The sequence below is a fragment of the Amblyomma mixtum genome, chromosome 1, assembly GCF_055824585.1.
Source record: "Amblyomma mixtum isolate Tamu chromosome 1, ASM5582458v1, whole genome shotgun sequence".
NCBI classification, from domain to species: Eukaryota; Metazoa; Arthropoda; class Arachnida; order Ixodida; family Ixodidae; genus Amblyomma; species Amblyomma mixtum.
The window spans coordinates 140,780,904-140,800,749 of record NC_143012.1 but is presented as its reverse complement, the minus strand read 5'-3'; the positions used below and the strand labels follow the sequence as shown (position 1 = coordinate 140,800,749).

The following is a 19,846-nucleotide window of genomic DNA, read 5'->3' as shown; positions in this document are numbered from 1 at the left end:
CGCCACCGAGAACGCCGCCTCGGACAGCGGCATCAGTAGGGCCGTGAAGCTGCGCAAAGGTCTTGCGATGCGCCGCCGCTGCATCAGTTCCAAAAGGAATGGTATGGGCACGCCGAGGTCCGCGGGAAAACTCCGTGAATCGTTGGCGTAGTGATGAGAGCAAGAACTGCCGCGCGCTGGGGCTTGTGCTCGAACGGCTGGGGCAGCGCGAATAAGAGCGCGCAAAATGGCTTCCGTCCAGCGAGGAAGCCGGGCGAGCGACGGGAGGCCATTACTGCACTTCTGCTAGACAGCGGCGCAGCTAGGAGCGCCTACAGCCGGAGATGCCTGCAGGGGCCACCACACAATGTTGAAGTTGGACGGCAGCAGGGAAAACGCTAGAAGACGGGAAAGCTGTTGACCGCCGCTTCCGGCGGCGCGATGAAAAGCAGACCGCCGTCGCCTGCCTGCAGCATGGAGCCGGCGGCCCACGTGCGAGAAACGCATGCGCCGAGAGAGATGCGGGGTTAACCGCTTCCTTCGGCTGATCGAATGAAACTGCCGTTTCATCTCTCAAAACGACGAGTGCAAAGAGCAAAACCTTCTCTCCCCGCAGCTTGTGGCGCGAAGGAGAGAGAAAAGAGAGCGCGAGCAGTCGATTTGGATTTGTTGTTCAAAATAATTGGTCCCGAAAACGTTATGCCCAGTTACATTTCTGGGACCAAAATGCATTAACTCGTTTTTGTTGCTGCTCAACACTCCAGAAAAAAAAACGTTTCTAGACCTTTAGTGGGAGCACCGCCTTTTTGCTTGTGTTTCTATGTCGTGCCTCTATGGTCTGGAAACGTTTGATAAACGTTGTACTGGGACTGGAACATTCCATCCTTTTTTGGAGTTTGTGAGGAGGTTTTGTGTTTGTTGGGATGTTTGCATAGAATTGGGTGTGGGTAGACATCTGTTTGCAGACGCCTCCACGCCACCGGCTGTTGATTGTTGAGTGTTATGCTAGGCGGGGGATAGTACCTGCGGTGTTGTCTGTAATATTCTGTAACTTCCTGACAGGAGATTAGTCGCCCTTCTCTCCCGTGATCTGCGAGCGGTGGCCCGTCTTGTGCAGCTCGGTGGTAGAGATCTCGAACCACCTCGTGGGCCGCCTCGTTGCCACGGACAGATTCGTGCGCGGGGGTCCACATTATATTCATTGTTCTATTCAATGTCGTAGTAGAACTTTTTGACGGGTTAGTTGGTACATTGTCTTGAAAGAATGTCGTACGCGAAAAAAGGACGAAACAGGAAGGAAAAACACAGAACAGGAAAGAGGCGCTTGTCTGTCGCTTGTCTTAAAATTTTGGCAGCAAGGGCAGAGACTCTCCCTCTACTAAAATTTTGGACTGCAGCTTTTCTGTCGCTTATGACGTATTTAGCTTTGGAACCGACGCAAGCTAGTGCTATTGCGACCTCCTCCGCCGCGTCAGTGTTTGTCCCTAGGATAGTTGCGGCCGTGATGGGGCTACCCGCTCCGTTCACTACCGCGACGGTCGTGTACTGACTATGTCTATCGCCCGCTGCGTCTACGTAGGCGACCTCCTCCTGAGGCTTGTCACCGTAGATGCGTTCTATCACCTCTGCCCGTTTTTGTCTTCTTTCCTTGTTTATTTCTGGGTGCATGTTCTTGGGTAAGGGGGGAATCCTTAGATTGCTCCTAATCTCCATGTCGATATCCTCCCTCTGTCTAGCTCCCCTGCCTGTTGTGAGTCCGACTTTGGCTAGTCTGGCTGTTCCCGCATGTTTGGTTTATTGGTTTGGTTTATTGGATTTTAACGTCCCAAAGCGACTGAGGCTATTAGAGACGCCGTAGTGAAGGGCTCCGGAAATTTCGACCACCTGGGGTTCTTTAACGTGCACTGACATCGCACAGTACACGGGCCTCTAGAATTTCGCCTTCATCGAAATTCAGCCACCGCGGCCGGGATCGAACCCGCGTCTTTCGGGTCAGCAGCCGAGCGCCGTAACCACTGAGCCACCGCGGCGGGGCCCGCATGTGTTATGCTGAGTCTCTCTAGCTGTGATGTATGGACTGCATCTGCAAGCTCTGGTGATAGGAGTTTTTCCGAGTGCACATGGGCAGGCCTAGAGCTTTCTTGACGCACTTCCTTATGAGAGCGTCGATTTTGCTCCACTCTGCTGCTTTGAGATTTAGGTGCGGCGTGGCGTAGCTGACTCCACTTATTAGGTTTTTTCTTTAATACCGCCTCTTTTGCTCGAGACACGTTTGATGAGATTGAGGGTCTGCATCACGTGGCTCTCAAGCTTTTTGATGGTTATCAGGTTTTTTTCCATTTGACTGTATATAAAGGCCTAGGATTCTGATTGTGCCCACTTTGGGTACCTCCTTTCCTCCTACAGAAATCTGAATTTCCGAGGGTGGTTTGTTCCGGTTTTCCGGTTTCAGGTATCGTAAATATTGTGTTTAAGATAGTGTATGACGATCTGGCATAGCTGATATTGCCTAACATATGAAAGATGGCGCCTGGTAGCTGGTTACGCTGGAGAAATGGATAGGGTGGTTTCACGTAAGATCGAAGGAAACGTGGCTGCTTGATCACTTACATATATTTATTTCAATTTTTTATATATTGTTGCCGGATGACTGGAAAGAATAGATCTTAAATTGGCCGGATTTTTTTCTAAGCACCCGAAATTAACAATGGCGAAAGGGTGTAGTGCCGCGCTCACGTAGTCTGCTGTTTTGGCCAACTTTGAATTTTTATTTATTTTCTATGCCTTCAGTCGCCGAAGCATTATAGAGGGGATTGGGTTTACAACAGCGCGAATTTTAGCAAACAAACGCAATACGGTACAAAATTTGCGAGCAGTGAACTAGCATGCAATACAAACATTAGCAAAGCTGATCATAGCGTAATGAAAGTAGTTCGAATTTTCGACCAATGAACTATATATAGGACTCCATGTAAACATGACCAAAACTTACCATGGCAAAAAATAAGAATAAAACGGGCTACTTGTGAAGAAAACTAAATTAAATCACGAAACAAAAATGCAGACAATGATTGGCGAAAAATAAAATCTCTTATTTACATAGTGTCTACGGGAATGTGGTTCTAGTAATTTAACGTACGTGGCATGATCGAATAAAAAAAAGTTTTTGTGTGGCAGTGACTCACGTGGACTGTGTTGGCCGAAGGGACGAACGATATACGTTGGCGCTGATATAGTGGCTCTCGGGACGAGTTTGTCTATTTTACTTTGCTGCGCGATTTTTTTTTCGCTCCATTGTAGTTCGCCGTTCCTGTCGTGAAGCATGCGGCTGGAAACAGCGACATCGCTCTCGGCAACTACTCGCCGCTCGTGTGAGTGTGCTAGTAATTTCGGGAGAGGGGGGCTAACCCCCCCCCCCCCCTCCCCCGCAATCGGTGGCTATGATCAGTAGGCCGCCCGACGCGCTTCTTGCGGTGGACCAGGACCTCCAAATCGCCTCACGGTGGATGCACAACACAGATTTGTACGTGCAGAGCACAAAACCACGAAATTGAAATGAGGGGCTCCGCTCACAAAGACAGGCCAGTGGCCACTAATCAACACCCCTTTCCCTACCCCTCACTACCCTTTTCCATACTCTTGGTCGTTGCGCTTTCCTTAAAAAATAAATTAATTCATACATTCATTACTCTCCCTCGACATTCAGGCAAAGTACGTCCCGCCATTCACTTACAAAACGGTTGGAGAGAGGGGCATTTTACCGCGAAGGAGCAAAAGTTTTTCCCCGCTTTCTTCCATCGAACTTTTTCGCTCGAAGGTTCAGGCAACTCTCTGAAAGTGCTTGGCCTCAAACTTTTTCGCTGCCGCGCGTAACATGTCACACCCTCGAGAAAGCTACAAGCATCGATTCTACCCTCACGCAGGTTTTAAACTCGGCGCCTAATCACGTCGTCAGTGGCAAAGAAACCTGCACTTGCGGACAAAACGCCTGAAGTCAAAATAACGCTTTTATTTTTATGCAGTTATTTTTATCAACATATATTCATACATATTGTGTAAAACAAAATAGAACTTAAACTGTCTCTAAATTGCGAAGAAAGAGGTCGCCGCTTACTGCACAACTTCTGGTAGTGTTTGTTTTTGAACGCCACTGCTTGCCCTTCAGAAACTTGTTCTTATATCTCGTCATGCATCTCATCAACATCCGATGCTGCGATGGCGGACCTCTTCGCCCGGTATCGCGAGTTCGTGAAAGCGAATCCCGCTCTAGCCGCCGAACTCGAGACGGTGCTTCGGTGGATCTCCTATTTCACTGCAGGTTAGCCGTTTACTCTTGATTTTTCGTCCTGAAGCGCTGTCATGGCGACCTGGCTCACGTAGCGCAAACTTTGATGTCAGGGCCGTGTGTGATTGCGGTTCCGTTTTCGCAGTTGGTCGGTGCGCAAGCCTCAAATCTCCTCGATTTCAGTGCGCTCATCTGGGCGAGTCCAGCTGAAGTCTCTGAGCTGTCGCGTAGCGCTAATAATTTATGGCGCAGGCGGTCGCCGCAGCAGCCACGTACCATTTTTTCCCGTTAACCTCAAGCTCGATCCGACGCGTTTGATTTTGCGGGCACGTCTCTGCATTAGCGTAGCGTCGAAATTCCCAGGTCAATGCCTCGGCTGGTCGTCAAAATGCACCGGCAGCACCCTACGAGGTGCTTACAGGCGCTGCAGGAAAACTGCCTCAGTCGACTCCACCTTGGTTTTCCTTCCGTGTTCGCGTGTTTTCGCTGCGCGGCGTTTATTGTAGTTGCGCAATGTTAGAAGAACAATGCGCTGAAAACTTTTTCCGCTAATTTGCGGGAATGTTCGCCTTCGGCCGACTTTTCGCGCACATCGTAAGTGCGCAGAGACCCTCGGCAGTCTCGCTTGTTTGAGCTTCTGCGCTGATTTGGAGAGCTGATCACTCGTCTGGATGAACGAATGTATGTACGCGATTGATTCGACCTATTACATCTTCGCGCATAACACCTTTCGACTTTCCACCGTCGCTTGAAAGGCTGTTCGGACTCCAGGAATAAAGCTTGTAATTGAAAAAAAAAAAAAAAAAGTCAACGCCGTCGCATTCTGTCGTGCGTAATCGCCGTTTTTGAGTGCCTCATTTCGAAAAAGAACAACGCCGTGCGGCAAACCGGAGGCCGTTCTGCGCAATTCTAAATGTTTTCAAAAGTGCTGGTTGTGGTGGCCAGAATAGCCTTTTTGCTAATCGACCATATATTGAAATTATTATTATTGTCATTATCTTCCTAAAATGTCATTGTGCACCATCAGAGTTGTGTGTTCAGTTTAACTTTGCTGCTCTGAAGAGTGTGTATGCCTCAAAATTTTGTGGCCTGTAAGTGATAAGTCACCTCGCAGGTTACTAATGAATGCTGCAGATTGTGCATGGCATGATCACAGGCCATATCGTTCATATTTCTCAAAGTGACATTTTTTCAAAGGTGAATGATCTGAATACTTAAATTCGTACATTGGCTGCAAGCATGTGCTTGCTGAGTAAGCTCCTTCATTCATCTACAAATATTCTTAGTGTACTAGTGCTACTTCCCTTGATAAAATGGCCTTCTTGAATGCATTTACAGCCATTTCATTTTCCACAACAATTGGTTCCGTGATGTTTTCGCTCGGCTGTCCATATTCTTGGGCCAGAAAGAATGAGGAGTAAGTTCCTGATGCCCCAAGCAAGCATTTTTATATCTTAATCAGTTAAACATGTTTAGTATTGCTTTTAGCTCACATGGCTCAGTGACTCGTTTGAATTTCAGGGTTTAAAGTTGACTTTGCTTTTTGTTTTTCAAATGGGCAGAGATTTGTAGTTATTACTTTTCTGGTAGTCTTTGTCAAAAGTAACCAGGCTGCATGGTTTGCTTTAAGCTTGTATACTGGAGCCCTTGTGGATTTATTAGAGATCAAAAGGTGTTGGAAGGTAAGAAGACCCCCAGTCCTTACTTTTAACAACCATTTTAGCTTCAGGGAAGCTCTAAGGGCTCCACTGTACGAGCTAGAAGCAAACCATGCAGCCTGGTTACTTTTGACAAAGACTGTACATAGCTTCGAAAAAGTGTATCACTTAATTCTGTTTCTGCAGGTCGTTTTGGGAAGTCTGCTGTCGTTGCTGAGTTCCTTTATTCGTCATCGAGTTTGCTGACTCTTCTCAATGACCTCATCTTGCGACAGGCAGCCAATGTCCCGGTGCACATGGTGAGAATGGCAACATTTTCTTGGGGTCTTGAGGGTGGGGAACGGGTGGTATTAGCTGCTTATGCAAACAGCATGGCCATTTCGCATCAAGGCTCTCCCTAAATATTTGTTATGCTTCTGTCAGTGTTGTCTTCAACAGGACACCAAAGCTTCCTTCTTGATTGCGACCACAGTAAAGCTAGTAGTTATTAGGTGAAGTGTTTGGGTGCAGTGGGCTTGTTACCTAATGTTCCCAAGAATATAGAGCACATGTCGTGTATTCATTCAGTGCTCACCAGTGTCTGTAAGCTTCCCTGCGACAGGCGCAATTTTTTCTTGCTTAATTACTGGAAGACGAACTCACCTGATCTGTCACTGGTGTCTTGGTGGAAACAAACAGCGCGCACAAATAGGTGACATTTTTAGGCAGAGTTCATTTAAGGGCTGCTCCCTGAGGTTTCTTGTCCTGCAGATTTTAAACAGACATTTTCAAGGTGCCTACACTTTGAGCCTTCGTAATAAGTAGAAACAGTACACCTAGGTGATCACAACAGGGGCCTCTTGGAAGTACTACCAGCAACGAATGAAACGCGAACAAAAAAACTGAGGAAGCAACAAAACTACATTCACATATTAGTTTCTAGAGAGCAAATACAAGCGAGGTCGATTAACACTTCTGTAGAAGAGTCTTTGCGCTTTTGAAGTGACATCACTCTCTGCTAGTACAGAGCTTCCTGAGAATTTGTTACTTTTCTGTGCGAGGCGGAGTTGTTTTGTTCGCGTTTCATTTCTTGCTGACAGTACATTCTTATGACTATCTGGACTCAAGTTATACCAAAGCAGTGACTACTGCTTGCAATTCTGTGCCGACATCTGTATGCAGCAGAAAACACCTGTTAAGATTTTATTATTTGGTTACTGTTGATTAGGTTTACTAGGCAGCACACTGAAAAATTTCCAGTCACTTACAAGGGAAGGCCTTGCACCTATACTCGTTTCTTACATAGCAGGCAACGCTGCGGAAGTTACTGAAGTAGTGCGTCCGCGAAGCCATATTACTCCGCCATGTATCATTTATTCTTCTCGAAAGTTTGGGCAGTGTTTGGACAAACACAAAGAGCGGTATAAAACGATGTGGTAGCATTGGAAACACTGCTGAAGCTGTCAGGTGCTCAGTGTTCGGGCTCTCTGGCCATAATGAGATTAAGAAGTTTGCGGCAATACGGTGGCCTCAGCTGGCAAAGAAGGACAGGGTTAACTGGAGAGACATGGGAGAGGCCCTCACCCTGCAGTGGGCGCAGTCAGGCTGACGATGATGATGATGATGATCTGTTTGCGTCTTGCAGGACCGGGCCGTGGAGCGGCTCCAGTCGTGCCTGGCTGTGGTCGAGTATGTCGAGGTGTTTGCGGAGCTGGCTGCCCTCCACCTGCGGGGTGACCTGGCCCGATGGGTGGCCGTCGCCATTGTGCAGACACTCAAGTGAGGGCAACGCAAGCCATTCATTGCTCAGGAGCACCAGACCACACACACTGCCTTATTTTCTGAGATCCAAGATACTTCGTGTAGAAGACATTGTTTTACTTCACACTGCTGTGTATGTTTACAGAGAAATAGAACTGAATCTGAATTCTTTCAATACAGCTTTCATTAAACATGACCCACACTCCCTCAGACATACACAATATGTCACTCCTTGCATTAAAACTAATTGCAGTATTCAGATGACCTCGTACGCTGTTTCGGTCTTTATAAATAAACTCCCATTCATTTACTCCTTCTTGGAAAAAACAGCGCTAAACGAAAGGACAACGAAAAAGAGTACAACAGGACCGGCGCTGACTATCAGCGCCGGTCCTGTTGTACTCTTTTTCATTGTCCTTTCGTTTAGCGCTGTTTTTTCCAAGAAACATGTACCAACTAGCTCAACTCTCCGTTTTATTGATATTTATACCTTGTCTCAGGATTTCGAAACTCCTCGTTCATTTAAAAGTGTTATTAAACTTTACCTTCTTTCAATTGTTCGTATTTAACACGGTTTTCTTATCTCCCTATTTGCTCGACACGTTATGTTTAGGCAGCTGAATTTTGATGGAGGTGAAATGCTTGAGGCCCGTGTGCTGTTGCGATGTCAGTTCATGTTGAAGAAACCCAGGTGGTGGAAATTTCCGGAGCCCTCCACTACGGAGTCCCTCATAGCCTGAGTCGCTTTGGGACGTTGAACCCCAATAAACGAAACCAAACCGTTATGTTTGAGTCCTTGTCTGCTGTGCAGTGTTTCATGCTTCAGTGGATGCATTCATTTTATATTTTGTGTTGATGCAAGTTTCTCTTTAAACATTGCCCCACAGTGTTGCTGCTGCAAACGTATATCTTATGTTTTCTTTTTCTTTTCTTGCCTGGGGCCCGGGCCCCGTCAGGCAGAATATATCTGCCTTTAGCCCCGGGCTCCAGGATTTTCGATAATCCGAAATAAAATTCAATTCAATTCAATGCATGAGGCTTGGCAGTGGCGTGTTGCTGATGTGCAGTTATTGAAGCCACCATAGGACGTGGCCAGTCCATTTTGGTAAATTTCCTAATCTAGGAGCTCAACCAAAGCTTGAGGAGGGCTCCGGAATTAAAACAGCGAAAATCTTGAAAAAAATTTGACTTTAGAAAACACCAGGTTTGGCGTCTGTTAAGTCTTTTCAGTTATATAGCCCCGGAAATTTTCTCCTAAAAACAGCCCAGAAGTGACTTAAAAATGTTTTTGTGACCGTAGGTAGCACAAAAATGGCTGAAATTTCCTTGAAAATGCCAGTTTTCTCGGAATTGTTTTTTGACCCAACTGCCGTGCTTGCAGAAAGCGTACCACGACAGTGGCTTGACGGATTTCCGTGCTGTTGTTGCATTGTGATCCTCGATAAATTTTTTATGCTGTGACATTCCTGTATTTCTGAATTACTTTCTCAGTTTTATCACTCGGTCACTAATTTGACATGACTATGATAACTTTATTATGTAAACGTGGATACAACATTCTGTATAGAAAAAACTCGGGCTGCTAAATATGTTCGGAGAATGTCACTGGATTCCTTTAGGTGAAATTTAAGACTCGCTGCAGGGTCCTACCTGTCTTGTTGTCACACCAGGTTTTCTGCAGGTTTGGTTTAGCTAGGGAGCATATAAAAATTTATGATGTTAAAACTACTTGAGGTATTTTAGTGGAAATTTGTATTTAAGCATTTAATGGACTTCCAAATGAGCATACCGAATTGAATTGCTTTACGCCGAAAAATTTCACGTTCGGTCCCCGCATCTCTCTTTAACCATGTGGACTTGCATCGTCATCAGCCTGACTACGCCCACTGTAGGACAAAGGCCTCTCCCATGTCTCTCCAATTAACCCTGTCCTTTGCCAGCTGCGGCCATCGTATCCCCGCAAACCCCTTAATCTCGTCCACCCACCTAACCTTCTGCCGCCCCCTGCTACGTTTGCCTTCTCTTGGAATCCACTCCGTTACCCTTAAGGACCAGTGGTTATCTTGCCTTCGCATTACATGCCCTGCCCAAGCCCATTTCTTCCTCTTGATTTCAACTAGGATGTCATTAACCTGCGTTTGTTCCCTCACCCACTCCGCCCTCTTCCAATCTCCTCACGTTACACCCATCATTTTTGTTTCCATTTCTCGCTGCATTGTTTTTAATAAGAGGGGACGAGGTTCTTAAAACTGATCTTTTTATTTGTGGCTAGAATCTCATGGAATTTTGCACACAGATGCGTTTTTCTCTTCTGATTTCAGAAATGTAATCACAGTTGAGCTGATAGTCATACATCAAAAGTTATCTTAAATTCTAGTGTGTAATTAGGTAATTTCTTATGCAGCTTTAATGAACTTTCTCATTGCATTTTGTTTCTTTTAATTACATGAATTGATAGCCAGTGAATTCCCATACCCGAAGACATTCTTACTTTTTTCGTTTAGGCCATATATAGATAGCAGTTTACAATTAGCTTAACGAGCTACAGTGTCAAATACTGCGACCTTTTGCTCTCGACATAGTATATCACAATGACATGCCTTTAGAGAAAATTGAAGAATGTCATTGGGTATGGGAACTCTCTGGCTATCAATTCATGTAAACAAAAGAAACAAAATCTAATGAGATAGTTCATTAAACCTGCATAAGAAATTGCCTAATTACATTCTACACTCTGTAAGATCTAAGACCACCAGCTCAGTTACGATTACCTATTTGGAATCAGAAGAGAAAAATTGATCTGAGTGCAAAATTTCATGAGATTGTAGCCATAAATAAAAAATGTTAGTTTTAAGACCCTCGTCCCCCCTTAAGCTGAACCGTCTTAATGGAATCAATTCATTCATGGAGGTGGCTGCCAAGCAAGCTTTGCTCTCATTGGTGGAATGGCCCGCTCAGTGTCGACTGCCAACCAGGAGCTAATTATTTCCAGGAATCGCTCGTTATGGTGGACAGCAGTCACTACATTGTGTCCAGGAGCTGGCGGTCATTTCAATCATTAGAGAAAAGCAAATCAATTGGGTTCACACGTGGTGCACCACAAATGTTGGGGAAGCATTGCATGGAACACTTTTCTTTTCCTCATCCTTGCTTGCGTCACCTGTGGGATGCAGTCGAATGGCGCATCAGCTGGCACAGGCATTCTCTTTATAGGGCTTTCTTTGAGAAGAATTCAGATTTGGGTCCCTGTTCTTGTCAGACTGGTGCTTACGCACTGCAAGTATACCAGTGTGTGCAACCAGGGTGCCAGGCTGACAGATATTCCAGTTGGGATGGTTTTAGAATTTCAGGCCTTTTTTTCCTGGGTTTCATTTTTATATCTCACAAAACTGCTGCAGTAGTTTCCTTCGTCTTTAGTCCATATGAAAGGGAGCAAAACTTCTTTGATGTGTTGAGTACGATCGCCTCTTTGCAAAAAACAAAAAACCCGAGGACCCAAAGACCCACTTCTTGAATGTGCGCACCAAATGCGAGGCTGTAGAGGCTGCTGTGAAAATGTGCACAGCCCACTAAGCTGGGGCACTACTGAGACAAAGAGCTGCCACCATTGTGTATGTGGAGTTTCATTGAAATAAGACTGATTTAAGTACGTAATACTGCTTATGTGCGGTGCTGTGCGTCATGGCTGGGGTGTGACGCATCTCAGAGGTCCCAGCAGATCCGTCAGTCTGACACAACATGACCGTTGCACACTCAGGTGATGGCTCTATCTATCGACATGACCCTAAAGTTTGGCATCTCCTTGTTTTATTTGTATCAGCAAATACGAATAGTGCCCTGCCCTGTTCAACGTTTGAGTGCTTTGTGCGTTGCTTTTGAATGGGTGAACTTACGAGAGTGCACTGCACGTTCATTGCCTGCTTTTCAGGGCCTGCCTGCGGCTGGTGCTGCTGCTGTACCACCGGCAGGGTCTCCAGTGCAGCCCCAGTGTGGCCCCCTTTGACCGGAGGCTGGCCACGTGCGACCCCAGTGCCCCCTCCGCCCAGCCCTGCTACGAGCTGCGCCACAGCGGGCGGACCCTGCGCACCTTGGCAGCTGGTCAGTGCGGGTTTGTTTATCATTGTTACGGCTCCCCCGTTCTACGGAGAATGCGGTGGCGGCGCTGTTGTGAGCGGAAAGGCAGGTGGCCAACCTGCCCACTGGATTGTGATCAAACTGCTTACCATTGCAGGCGGCAGTTAAATTATAGATAGATCTTTATTTCAGACAACAAGGTCTCGGATACAGGGGCAAAAGGCAGATGCACTCTGCCTGACGGGGCCCAAGCACCCGACACAATGCTCAGGACAAGCGGCAAAAGAAGCAAGAGCTTCAATACACTCTCATTACAAAAAACAACACATAATTATACAAGGTAAAAGTAGGAGGAAGGTGCATACTTTTGCAATGACATAATTAAAGTAAATATTTACAAGGCACATCACAACAAGAAAAACACGAGAATTCAAAGAGTTGACGGGAAAACAGGGACATCAAGAATTTTAATCATTCGGGCGAGAAAGGAGGTAAGCTTGAGCATTTCTGTTGAATGACTTTTGGGAAACAGATTTCTGAATAATTTCTATGGCCTGTGTATGTTTATTTAGAAGACTGGGAATTAAATATGAAAGCATTTCGGTTCCATAGTTAGTCCTTACGAGTGGTACTCTGTAACTGACGTGTCTTAATTTATAAGGCGTGTCACTACTAGAGTTTAATTGAACATATTTAGTGGGATGATGTTTGAAATCGTTAAACACATAAGAAAGCAGTTTCAACTCAAATAATTCATTGACTTTTAGAATAGAATGCTTAGAGAAGTACAAACATGTATGATCATTGTATGCAACGTTTTCGACATATCGTATTGCTTTTTTCTGTAATGTTATCAGCCTCGTGAGGTTGATTGGTCGAAATTAATTGAAATTAATTGAAATTGAAATTAATGATTGGTTCCAAGAAGCGGCTCGGGAAGAGCAACCCAGGCCTCGCTAGCACCACCAGTGGCCAAAACAGCCACCAGCCAGGGCAGTGGCACATCCCTCACTCTCTGCACCACGAGTGGTACGAGGACTTCACACAATCTGTGAATGTGAGGTAGAGAATGACCAGTTCCACGTATGCGGGCATGCAGGCAAAATCTATGCGCCAGAGAAGGTGTACTTGCAAGGGAGGGATCTCCAATGCAATGGCATTGTGCTATTAGTGGAAAGTTAAGCATTATGTGATGGTGAGAGAAAGAGCAGTTTTTATTTATTTCTTTATTTTTTATTTGAACATACTGGTAGTCCCTTCTTGGGACTGTTACAGGAGTGGATTTATAGACAACAAAGATGCAAGTTAACAACACCATAGTGCAAAGGCCAGCAATCAGGTTTAAAAGACAAGAAATCAGCATTCATATGCGGACTCACATCGAGTGAGAAACAGAGGACGGCAGATAGCCAACTCTGGCCTTCAAAACATGCGTTCAGACACGTCTCAAAGTATTCCCTAATACAATCATACACTGGGTGCATGATCGAGTGAGCAGAAAACATAAGACCAATACGGACTGTGGATGGTCATCAAGTCTGGCTTGATGACAAGACTGACGAGGCTGCAAGCTCCATGAATTTTTCCAAGGAATGCTGCGCAGTTATAGATTTGTGTCTGCGAATTGATACAAAAAGAGGACTCCAGGCAACCTTAGGCACCAATTGGCACTGTCGTGTCATGCCGTTAAGACGGAGTTTAAGTATCCCATCAAGTTTTTAGGGTGCAGCTCTTAAAGTGCCCGTTTGTTGGTCAAGTGGCGATGCCGTTGCCATTGCCACTATCGGCATAACTGAGCGAACGAAAAAAACCGCTGCTCACTCATACGTAATATGATGGGAGAGAGGTAGAGCATCCGCCTCGCGAGCACGAGGACCAGGGTTCGAATCCCGGTGCCACGCAATTCTCCACTGGGTTTAAAAGTAAAAAATCCGCGTGTCGATGGAATTGCATATCCAGCTCTGGGGTGCGGCCTGATCTCGGTGACCACAACCGACAACGCACTCCCTCACCAGAGCAGGATTGGGCCACCGTGGTGTAGTAAGTACTCAGCCGCAGCCTTCTCTGAACAAACCAATGAAACGTAGCAGGGGGCGGCAGAAAGTTAGGTGGGCGGATGAGATTAGGAAGTTTGCGGGGATAAGGTGGCCGCAACTGGCAAAGGACAGGGTTAATTGGAGAGCCATGGGAGAGGCCTTTGCCCTGCAGTGGGTGTAGTCAGGTTGATGGTGATGATGATGCAGGTAGGCCATTGTGATGAGTGATATGAGCTGTGTTCAGAGGAGAAAGATTGTTTAAATAGGAGCTGGAAAATTTGCATTATGTGGCTCTGTTGTGTTGCAAAAGGTGTCCACAATTTTGTCCGCACGATTATGTCATTATCTGAAGATAAATGTGTGAAAGTGTGATTGTGGCAGATAGTGTGTGATGAAATGCCGTGGGAAAAATTTCGGTGATGTGAAAAAATGCACTTACGCGTCGAAATAGCCATGGACGTTGATATAGTACATGGACATCAGAACAGCCACGGACATCAATATCATATATGGACATCTTTCTTTCGCATTGCTCCCATGCGGGTCGCCGCAGTAGTCTAAAAACAACAATAAAAAGCACAAGTAGAAAACTGGAAAACTAAAAAAAAATGAAAATAATAAAAGGAAAATAATAAAAACCAAAAACAAAAAAGTCTAGAATTTAAACTAGAATCACCAAAAGAATGGAGGGAAAGAAAGAGGAGACGGAAAGGCTCTCGCCCTTTAAGTCTGCTCTTAAGCAGACTTAAAGGCCCCCTGACCACCCTCTGGTCAAAAACACTCTCTACCTCTCTTGGAGCGAGCCTCCTCTCCTTCCGTTCCCTCCTCGAGATTTTTCTCTCCCGCGCCTTGTCTATTAGGCTCCGCAAGGGAAAATCACCCTTCCTCCTCCGATGTTGGCCGGAGGCAGGGTGTCTCGTGGAGTGCGTCACAAGTCTACGTCATGGCCGCACCTTGAATAGAATTCTTTTCTTGCTTTTTGCTTGCTACCCGGTCAATTTGAGGAGGGGGGGGGGGGGGGGGGGGCGGAGCGGCGGGTCTCCCAAAGCCCTCTCTATGTTTCTCTTTGGGTCTCCTCGCGGTGTTTCGTCGCGGTTTTTTTTTCTTTGTCCTTCCTCTCCCCAGTTGCTTGGGTCGTGGACATAGTCGTCCGGCGCGAAGTGTCTTCCGGAAACCTCCACATTCTTTACCGGTGTGTCAGAAACGCCGATGCGTTGGAGCCAGACACGACTCAACTCAGAATCTCCTGGAAATCTGTGCCAGATCGTGGTTCGACTCCTGTCGCTGCGTGCACATCCAACGATGAAACAGCGTCATTGCATTTTCTCCGCACACTAAACGATCGAGAGGCGCAATCGGCTCGACCACCTAAACTTGTTAGCAAACGCATCCTTTCATACATCTGTTTGTCATCCCCAGTAAGCGAGCCACCTTTTCATTTTTTTTAGGCCTCCCCATCGTTTCACGAGCGGAGGGGCGGAAGTCGGTTGTGTTCGAAACACACGGCGAAGTGTGGGCCCGGCAACCGCCCGTTTGCTTTTCTTCATGTGTGTTTGTGTTCTGTGTGTTTGTCTTTTCTCCGCTCCGAAGCTCATGTCATTCAATGGAGTCAAGGCGTACGCAAGATGCACGAAGGATAAGCGGTGTCTGTGCGGAGCGGTCAAGTTGGTGAGCGAGGGAAAGGCTCTGCTGCACTAGTAATTAAAACCTTGTTTTGGGGGGCTTGCATAGAAGAAAAAAAACTGAGAAGGGAGCGCACGCAGAGCGTCTTCGTGACGTGATCACGGCGGGGGGCGAACCAGCTCACTCAGTTTTACTATTTTTTACTTTTTATGGCTAGGGTTCAAGGTTGTCGCCGCACGCTCCCTCCACAGTTTTTTTGTTGTTCCTTCTTGCAGGTTTGTAGGCATGTGCCAAAACAGAAGGCGCTGCGGAAAGTGTTGTGCAGACGACGCAACGCCAAGGCTACGCCCAACCTTCTCCCGTCAGTCAGAACGATGCACCAATGGAGTGCCTTTAGCGAAAGTAACCCCCATGACGTCAAGGGGGTTCAGAGTAGTGGGGCGGGGACGTTTTTGTTGAAGGAAAGAACGAGCGGGCTTTGATTTGAATTTTCGCAGCTTTTCGGGGCACGCATGGCTCTAGTATTTTGCAGAGGTTATCTTCGATGCCTCATCTATGTAGTGGGCTTGTTTTTCAAAAATGTCCGGACCCTGGTCAGTGGCCCTTTAAGTGCAATATAGTACTCGAGAATTCCGCAATATTCCAGGTTTTGAGTGTATGAAGCCTGTACGCAAAGCGTGGCAAGTTTTTTTGTGCTAGCATTTAAAAGGGTTGATGTAATCACAGATTAAATTGTGGGCCTCTCCTCACAGCCTCGGAGCAGTGCGGAGAAGCCTGGCGATGACGTCATGGTTGTTGAGATTTTAAATTTCCGCTGCCTTCACCCACACCCTACTGTGTGTCGTCGGATGCCACCAAACAGCACTGCATGGGCTTTACCTTCGCCGGCATTAGGTTTTCTCCCTTCAAAGCAAGCGTTTCTGTAACGGTCTGAAGTTGGGCTAATTGGTGAGTATTAGCCATGATGAAAAACAGCACAAGAGTTGGGACAAGAAAGAGATAACACGACGTTTCTGGGCTGGAAATGTGCTACCTCCCGCATATGACATCGTCATGTGCCCTTCACCCGGCACTGTGTGCTGCAGGGAAGCCTATCACCACTTCATTTGCCGGTGACATCATCATTTCAGATGCAAGCACAAAAAGGGCTTTGCGTGCTTTACCTGTAGGTTTCACTCATTGAATACTTTTGAGCTGGTCAAATTATAAAACAATTTTACCTTTTGTGTGCTGCAAGGTGGGAAATGCTTGTATTTGGTGCATTATCACGGGAGTACTGTACTCATGATCCCAAGTTTCTGCATTGGAACAGTTGGCATCATACGCAACTTCAGTTGTGCATGCAGTCCTCTGCCTTTGTCATGTGAAAGCACTGCGACATTTTTACGGAAGCTGCAGGACCTTTAGGATAAACGTGCGCAGCGCTAAGGACTATATATATTGTTACGTTATATATTGTTTTTTAGTGATCTTATTCAAGTGACGGTAATCCACACAAAAGCGCCACGAGCCATCTTTCTTCTTGACCAAGACGACGGGCGAAGCCCAAGGACTGTGAGAGGGCTCAATGATGTTCTTCTCCAGCATTTTTGTCACTTCCGCCTGGATTACCTGTCGTTCGGCATGGGAGACCCGGTATGGTCGGCGGCGGATAGGAGGAGCATCGCCGGTGTCGATGCGGTGCGTAACGGTAAGAGCTTGGCCGAGGGCGCTGTTATGGAGGTCGAAGATGTCGGAATAGGACTCGAGAAGCGCACGCAGCTGAGAAGATTGGGCAGGGAGCAAATCGGAGGGCATCATTGCCGTGATCGCGTCAGTCGAAGTGGGATCGTGAGCAGGGTCTGCAGGAGCTGATGCATGGGCAGTGTCCAATGGGGCAACTTGGCAGGAGCCAATAGGTGCGAACGTTGCCACGCATATGCCAGGTGGAAGGACTTGGGCTGAATAGCTGAAATTGATTAACGGAAGTGACACACTGTTTCCCCTGATTGTAGCGACAGTATGGGGCAGTGCAACGTTGCGGTGCAGCAAGACATCTGAAATAGGGGCGACTAAGTAGTCACCATCGGCGACTGATGAGGTAGGACGTAGGGTAACGAATAAGGCGGCTAGGGAGGGCAGAGAAACTTGGTCGGGCGAATACAGTCTGGGAGAAGGCAAGGGTTCAGGATCGATGGCTGGGAGATCGAGGTGTAGGATGCCGTGCGAGCAGTCTATCAGGGCGGAGTGTTCTGATAGGAAATCGAGGCCGAGGATGAGGTCATGAGCACAAGGGGTCAAAACATTGAACTGCACCGGAAGGTCATGGCCAGCAACACTAACGCGTGCAGTGCAGAGTCCGTCAACACTAACTGTTCCGCCGTCCGCGACACGCACTCGAGACCGAGCTGGCGTGAGAACTTTACGTAAACGACGACGAAGTTGTGCACTCATCACAGAGATATGCGCTCCAGTGTCGACAAGCGCACGCACGGGAACACCATCAACACAAACGTCTAGTTGGTTCAAGTGGGAGGTCTGTAGAGGATTTGTGGGCCTGGTCGTGGATGCAGCGTCACCTCCGGGAGCTGCATCAGCTAGTTTTCCAAGTCAGAGCGGTCGTATGAGGCTGCAGCCGAGGATCGAAGGGACTGCGGGGATCGGAAACGACGGCCTCGTGGAGATGGAGAGCGGGAAGAACGACGTGGTCGGGAGCTGGTGAGATCGTTGGCCGAATCTGATTGGTCATGAGGTGGTCGGGGCGGAAAACGGCGGGGAATATCTGAAGGGTTGTCGTAGGAGAGCTCGGTGCGAGGAGTCGGAAACCATCTATTGCGGCAGTGCCGGGAAATGTGGCCGACACAGGAACAATGGAAACATATGGGGCGATCATCAGGCGTGCGCCACTCTGCTGGATTTCGGTAGCGACGAAAGTTCGGAGCCCTGGGACGGTAAGCATTCCTGGTTGGAGGCCGGACGCTAGAGTTCCCGATGGAACAGATGGCAGGTGAGAGATTCAAATTTGCGAGTTCCTCTCGTACGACGGCTTGAATAAGGGACACATCGGGCAAGGGGTGACTGGGGATGGTAGGTTGGAGGGCCGCAGGTGCACAGGCCTCCATTTCGCGGCGAACGATCCGGGTGACTGTGTCGTTGATGTTGAGAGGCGAAGTGGGAGGTGGGCTAGTTGGCGGCTGCTGCGAAACACACGAAGATGTGGCGGCCGTATGGGGAAGTCTTTGAAATTGTGGAAATATGCGCCGGCTCTTTACTTGCTCGAAGAGACGGCACTCCTTAATAAGGGCATCCACGGTATCACTGCCTTTGCAGAGAAGTAAATGAAAAGCGTCGTCCGCGATCCCCTTTAGGATGTGGCCCACCTTTTTCGATTCCGACATGGAGTTGTCAACCTGGTGACATAAGGCAAGGACGTCTTGAATATACGTGATGTAACTTTCACAGGTGGACTGAGCACGCGAGTCAAGATGTTTTTGGGCTGCGAGCTTCGAAGCATCTGGAGGTCCGAAGAGAGCGCGAAGCTTTTCTTTAAAGGTGTCCCAACTCGTTAATTCGTCCTCATGGGTTTCGTACCATTGCCTCGCTGTGCCAGACAAATAGAAAATGACGTTGGCCAGCATGACGGTGGGGTCCCACCTGTTATGGGCGCTGACGCGTTCATACATCAAGATCCATCTGTCGACGTTTTCAGTTGAGGCACCGGAGAATATGTCGGGGTCACGGGGATGAGCCATGACCATGAATGCAGTGGCAGTGGGACTTGGCGAGTCGCCGGGCTGCGTCATTGTAGCGGTCCCGGTGTAGCGACCGCTGCGAAGCTCCGTGATGGAATAGGCCAGAACGAGAGGAAGGGGAAAGTCCTCACCTCCACCAAGATGTTACGTGGCAGGAGGCGTTCACAGCCCGCAGAACACTGGTGCACTCACACTGAACAGAACACAAGCACAGGGCGCACCGGACGTCAAGACACAGGCCACTGCACAGGATTCAGAGCCCGAGCACGCGCCAAGCGCCCTCTCACTTCGTCTGCCTCATCGTCTCTGAGTCGACCCGTAGCAATATTAAAACCTTGTAAATTCAAAATCATTGGGACTGCGAAAAATATTTGAATTAACCGAGCGCATAAAAAAAGGGGGACCTGCAAAAAAGTTTGCTGCTGGAATATTATGCCTTTATTGGGTGAACTTTGCTATTACTTAAAGTAATCAGAGTTGCTGGTAACTGATCAAAATTTTGGTATGGGCTAGTCAGTGGCTCATCCTAAGGAAAGTAATGTACAGCGCAAGAAACAGGGACAGCAGAGAAGACACAAACAACAGGACTGGCGCTGAACTAACGACTGAAATTTTGTTGAAAAACGGCAGAGCTTAAATACAGACAGGCCATCACATTTCCAAGGAGATAGTGACTCGCCATGAGATTGTAATGCCAGCATCAAAACCACTTCAACGGAT

The 19,846-nt window shown here is 47.4% G+C and overlaps 1 protein-coding gene across 1 annotated transcript in view; it reads left to right on the top strand.

Moving 5' to 3' along the window:
• The first annotated feature begins 4,141 nt into the window (after positions 1 to 4,141).
• The window catches only part of Pex16 (peroxisomal biogenesis factor 16), a 37,720-nt gene continuing 22,015 nt past the window's right edge, over positions 4,142 to 19,846 (top strand). Inside the window, exons 1-4 of the mRNA XM_089557424.1 lie at positions 4,142 to 4,297; positions 6,109 to 6,221; positions 7,547 to 7,680; positions 11,591 to 11,760. Coding sequence (XP_089413550.1) covers positions 4,195 to 4,297; positions 6,109 to 6,221; positions 7,547 to 7,680; positions 11,591 to 11,760 — 520 coding nt within the window. The 5' untranslated portion in view covers positions 4,142 to 4,194. The remainder of the gene's footprint in view (positions 4,298 to 6,108; positions 6,222 to 7,546; positions 7,681 to 11,590; positions 11,761 to 19,846) is intronic.